Source organism: Budorcas taxicolor, chromosome 19, assembly GCF_023091745.1.
Source record: "Budorcas taxicolor isolate Tak-1 chromosome 19, Takin1.1, whole genome shotgun sequence".
NCBI lineage: Eukaryota > Metazoa > Chordata > Mammalia > Artiodactyla > Bovidae > Budorcas > Budorcas taxicolor.
The window spans coordinates 55,039,603-55,044,221 of NC_068928.1; the positions used below are offsets into that span (position 1 = coordinate 55,039,603).

At 59.3% G+C, this 4,619-nt stretch overlaps 1 protein-coding gene across 1 annotated transcript; it reads right to left on the reverse strand.

The window, feature by feature from the left end:
* Positions 1-416: 416 nt before the first annotated feature.
* On the reverse strand, positions 417-3,908 carry CDK3 (cyclin dependent kinase 3). The gene is made up of 7 exons (XM_052658124.1): positions 3,773-3,908; positions 3,368-3,445; positions 3,166-3,286; positions 2,861-3,031; positions 2,676-2,777; positions 2,142-2,345; positions 417-901 (listed from the first exon to the last, which is right to left on the reverse strand). Exons 1-7 carry the CDS (start codon positions 3,886-3,888, stop codon positions 776-778), a joined length of 918 nt encoding a protein of 305 aa, XP_052514084.1. The 5' UTR covers positions 3,889-3,908; the 3' UTR covers positions 417-775.
* Positions 3,909-4,619: the final 711 nt, after the last annotated feature.

Genomic DNA, 4,619 nt, shown 5'->3' on the forward strand with positions numbered 1-4,619 from the left:
CTCCGGGAAGGAGCTGAGAGGGGCAGGTCATGGAGGATCAGGCCTTCCCCACAGCCAGCTCAGGGCCACCAACTCAGGGCAGAAGCTGTCTCCAGCCCTCTGTCAACCTCCCCCTTGTTGGCACGTCCCCGGCGTCCTTCCAGAGCAGAGAGAAACACTAGAAAACTCAGGAATATATCACTTTCATTTTCTGTTCTTGAAGCCAGAGTCATACAAACGTAAGCATATCCTCAATGATGAGACAGCTACTTAGAACATCCGACCTCCCCCCGCCCCGGGATCAGGAAAATGGCCTCTCCCCCTTGCTCCGCCTCCTGTTTTAACATGAGACTCTTAACTGGAACTCAACTCTTCCCCCATAACATTTTAAATCCAAAAGGATCAGCTTGGGGGGAACCCCTTCCTTGGGGGTCTTGCTCTGCAGCCAAGGGTGGGGCGGCCAAGGGGCGCTAGGAGGGCCTTGCTGGCGGCCCGGGCAGGCTTTCTGCTCTCCTTGGCACCTGCCAGTCTGGTGCCCAGGGACCCCGCCTCTAATGGGCCTCCTCAGGCAGGGGGCTTCTGTCCCCCCATCTTGAAAAGGCAAACCCAGCAAACAACACAGGAACTTGCTAGCCTGCTGGCAGGACTAACCCAAACTCAGCCCTTGGACAGCTGATGCCAAACTGCTCTGTCCCCAGGTGTGTCCCCTTTCTTGGGGAGTGAATAGGGAGGCGGCGGCGGCAGGGTGGGGGGGGCGGCTGCAGAAGGGCTTTGAGGCAATGGGCCTTGCACATTCTCAGCGGCAGAAAGGCTCCAGCACACACTGGTGGGGCGCTGAGGAGGTCTCGGTGGACGAGAAGTACGGGTGGGCCAGGGCGGCCTTGGCTGAGATCCGCCGGCTGGGGTCGTACTGCAGGAGTTGCTGCAGAGAGAGGAGGAGAGAGGCTGGGCCCTGGGTGTGGCCAGGGCCCCATAGCCCCAAAGCAGCTGCCTTCAAACCCAGAACGGCCCAAAGCCACTACCTCCCAGCTGGAGAACCAGTTCCAGAAACTCCCGGAATCTGGGGACAAAGACTTTGTTCTAGTCCAGCCCTGTTGAGTCACCCCCTGTCTCCTTCATGCTACTGAGGCTGAGTCAGTCTCTCCTCGTCCTTAACTTTCCAGGCTCCAGCCCACTTCTAGTTGAGACAGATCTAAGTATCAGGAAGAGGGGCCAAGCACGTCCAGGGAGCATGCTTGAGACTGGGGCAGAAACAAAATCCCCTAAACCCAGCTAGGGGGTAGAAGGACCTCCCCACCTTAAAGCAGCCAGGATGGAGGGTGAGGAGTCTTGGTGGGAAGTCCACGCTGCCCCTCAGCACTGGGTTGGGAGACCCACACAGCCCTTGAGAAAGCTGGGCACACAGCGTGAAGATGAAGTTGCTGCCCTGCCTTCTGTGACCCAATGTCAGACTCAAGAGAGAAATGTGCTCCGAGTCTTTGGGGGCAAGAATGGATCCCTGGACCCCTCTGGGCATCCCAGCCTGGGCCAGCCCAAGGGGTCGAGATGGTACACCTGGAGTGGTGACCGAAGACTGTGGTGGGGGCTGAGGAAGCGAGGAGGCAGCCCGCTCTGAATAATAACCACAAGAAAAAATCACCAAAACACAGGCCAACCAGGAGAAAGGGCACATTATCCCAGTACAGGGCTTCCCAGCGGAAAAGAATAAGCCGGCCGACGCAGGAGACCTGAGAGACCTGGGTTCAGTCTCTGCATTGGGACGATCCCCTGGAGTAGGAAATGGCAACCCACTCCAACATTCTTGCCTGCAGAATCCCATGGACACAGAAGCCTGGTGGCTACAGTCCAAAGGGCCACAGAGAATTGGACACGACCGAGTGACTGAGGATACACATACATCGCAGCGTGAAAACAAAGCTAACTGGAAGAGAGAAGTTTTAAAAAGGATGAGGAACATTGGACTTATTGTGCGAGAGGCCTCCAGGTGCAACTGATACACACAGGGACAAGCCAACTGTGTACAGAGGTCAGAAAAGAGACCGGTCTTGCCCCAAAAGGAGCCAGGGTTACATTAGAGGCTGGATGACAAAGCAGACACTTCTAGGGAGAGCAGCAGCTGGCGTGAGGAGGCCTTGGCCTCCCTGCCGCCCACCTGTACCTACCAAGAGCAGGTCCTGGCCCTCTGGCTCCAGGCTGGGCACGACCTCCTCCAGCCCCTTACTGGTCCACTTGGGGAAACTGCCCTTATAGTCAGGCAGCTGGGTGACTCCTGGCCACATGGCCTCACTGGGTGTCCCCAGGGTCCGAAAGATACGGAAGAGTTGGTCAATCTCAGAGTCGCCTGGAAACAGGGCTCTGCGGGTCACCTGGAATGGGGAAGGGGAGAAAGCGTGGGGTCTGTTCCCTTGTCATACAGAACCCAGTACCAGACGAGAAGCCAGACCAGGGAGGCACCTTCCAGACATCTTTCCCAGGGGTGTGCTAAAAATCCTGACCTTTTCTGGAAAAAGACCTTTAGCCCAATCCCAAACATCCCTTAATCTACTTTTTTTTTTTTTAACAGTGCCTAAATCTTTATTTTTCATAACCTACACTTAATCTACTTTTAATAGGAGAATCACAGCCCCCACGTCCCCCCTACCCCAGGAGGACCCTGCCTGTGGCCTCCCTCTGGCCATGTTTATCCCTCTGTCTACCATCTCTGCAAAGATGCAACCGATGCTCCAGATATCTACAGCAGTGGAGTAGAACTTGCAGCCCAAGAGGATCTCAGGGGCACGATACCACAGTGTCACCACCTGGGGGAGCAAGGAAACAGCATCATTCAGGGCGGCTGGGTGCACAGGTGACATCCCTTCTCTCCCTCTCTGTCCCCTGGTACCTCATGGGTGTAGGTGCGCAGGGGCACCCCGAAGGCTCGAGCCAGTCCGAAGTCAGCCAGCTTGATGGCCCCCAACTCATTGATGAGCAGATTCTGGGGCTTCAAGTCTCGATGGATGACCCGATGCGAGTGGCAGAAGCTCACCCCCTGCAGCAGCTGGAAGAGGTAACTCTGGAACAGCGGGCAAGAGAAAGAAGGAGCTGGCAGAGTGGAGGTGGGCAGGGGCTGGTCAAGCAAGTCTTTGGGGCTGACTTGCTGGTCAAACAATGGCCCCCTTGCTGGTCAGCCCGTCCTTCTCCCGGTACCTTAACTAGGTGCAGGGGGAGCTCGGAGGCCGGGGTAGAGTCCATGTACTTCTTCAGGTCCTGGCTAAGGAACTCGAACACCAGGTAAAGCTTCTTCTCGCTGTGAACCACGTCCAGCAGCCTGGCCAGGCGGTACCAGTCAGCACGCGGCTCCCAGTCGGGCTGGGACAGGCCCCACTGCCCCATCCCCTGCCCGCCTCACCTGACGATGTTGGGGTGCTTAAGCTCTTTGAGCAGGGAGATCTCCCTGATGGCAGTGCTTGGGACCCCCTCGGTCTCCCTGGAGGAGAGGAAGGTGCAGCAGTGGAGTGCGAAGCTGGGCAGGGTGCTTCTGCCAGGGGCGTGGGGAGGGTCGGGGGGCTGTTTTATATATAACATAAGGATGGCCCACCTCCTAGCAATGGGACCCTCCTGGGCACGTACTTATCACTGCCAGAGGGCTGGGGCGAAGCCTGGTCAGGGTGAGGATGAATGAGGGCTGCACCCCCTGCTACGTGAGTGAGCAGCAGTCAGAAAAGGAGTAGAATACAAGACTCTGAGATGAGGGTCAGGCGGATAGCTGGGTCACTCCAAACCAGGGGGTCTCAGAGGCTACCCCAGCACTCACAAATCCAGCCTGATCTTCTTGAGGGCCACGAGCTGTCCAGTCTCCTTGTTTTTGGCCTTGTACACCACCCCATAGGTGCCCTCTCCAATCTTCTCCACCTTCTGGAACACGTCCATGTCCACAGAGCTGCCCTGGAAATAGAGGCGCCTGGGGCGTTTTCCCCCATGCCCAGCACCCCTGCTGCCCCTTCAGCCTCCTCGGCACACCCTTGCTGGGCCCCCCCACCCAGGCGCCCGGGGTTCCTGAGGCCTGTGGCCCCCAGGGCTCACCCTGCTCTGCCGGCCAGGCGGACCAGGCCCAGGCCCAGCTCCCACCCTCCACCCCAGCCCCAGCCCATCCCCAGGAACCTGTCATGGAGGGAGGCTGCAGCCCAGGCCGGGCAGGAACCCCCAGGCCCCAGGAAGCAGCTGCCCCAGAGCCGGGCTACGGAGCGCAGGAGGGTCCAAACTTCCCTTGCCCAGCACCCGTCCCTGCCTGGGTCCCAGCCCCAGGGAGGGAGGCTGCCCAGAGGGGCTGCCCTGGGGGGCCCAGGGTCAACTTGGGGCGGAGGTCAGGGGTCAGGAAGGGCTTCAGAAGTCACAGCGCCGCACTAGGCTGTGTGGCCAGGGCGAGGGGCTGGGCCCTGCCTGTTTGGAGATACTCGGCCTCCTGAGGGCAGAACCTTGGCAGGAGTGGCCCCCGCTGCGTCCTGGGACCCTCCACCCGGTCCTGGGCCACCCGCCACCAGCAGCCTCCCCTCAGGCCCTCAGCCCAGAATTCACCAGAAACCATGTGATCCTGCGGCCTCTCTGCCAGGCAGGCCGCCTGCTCCGAGGCTCCCCCTCCTGGCCTCTGACGGCACTGCACC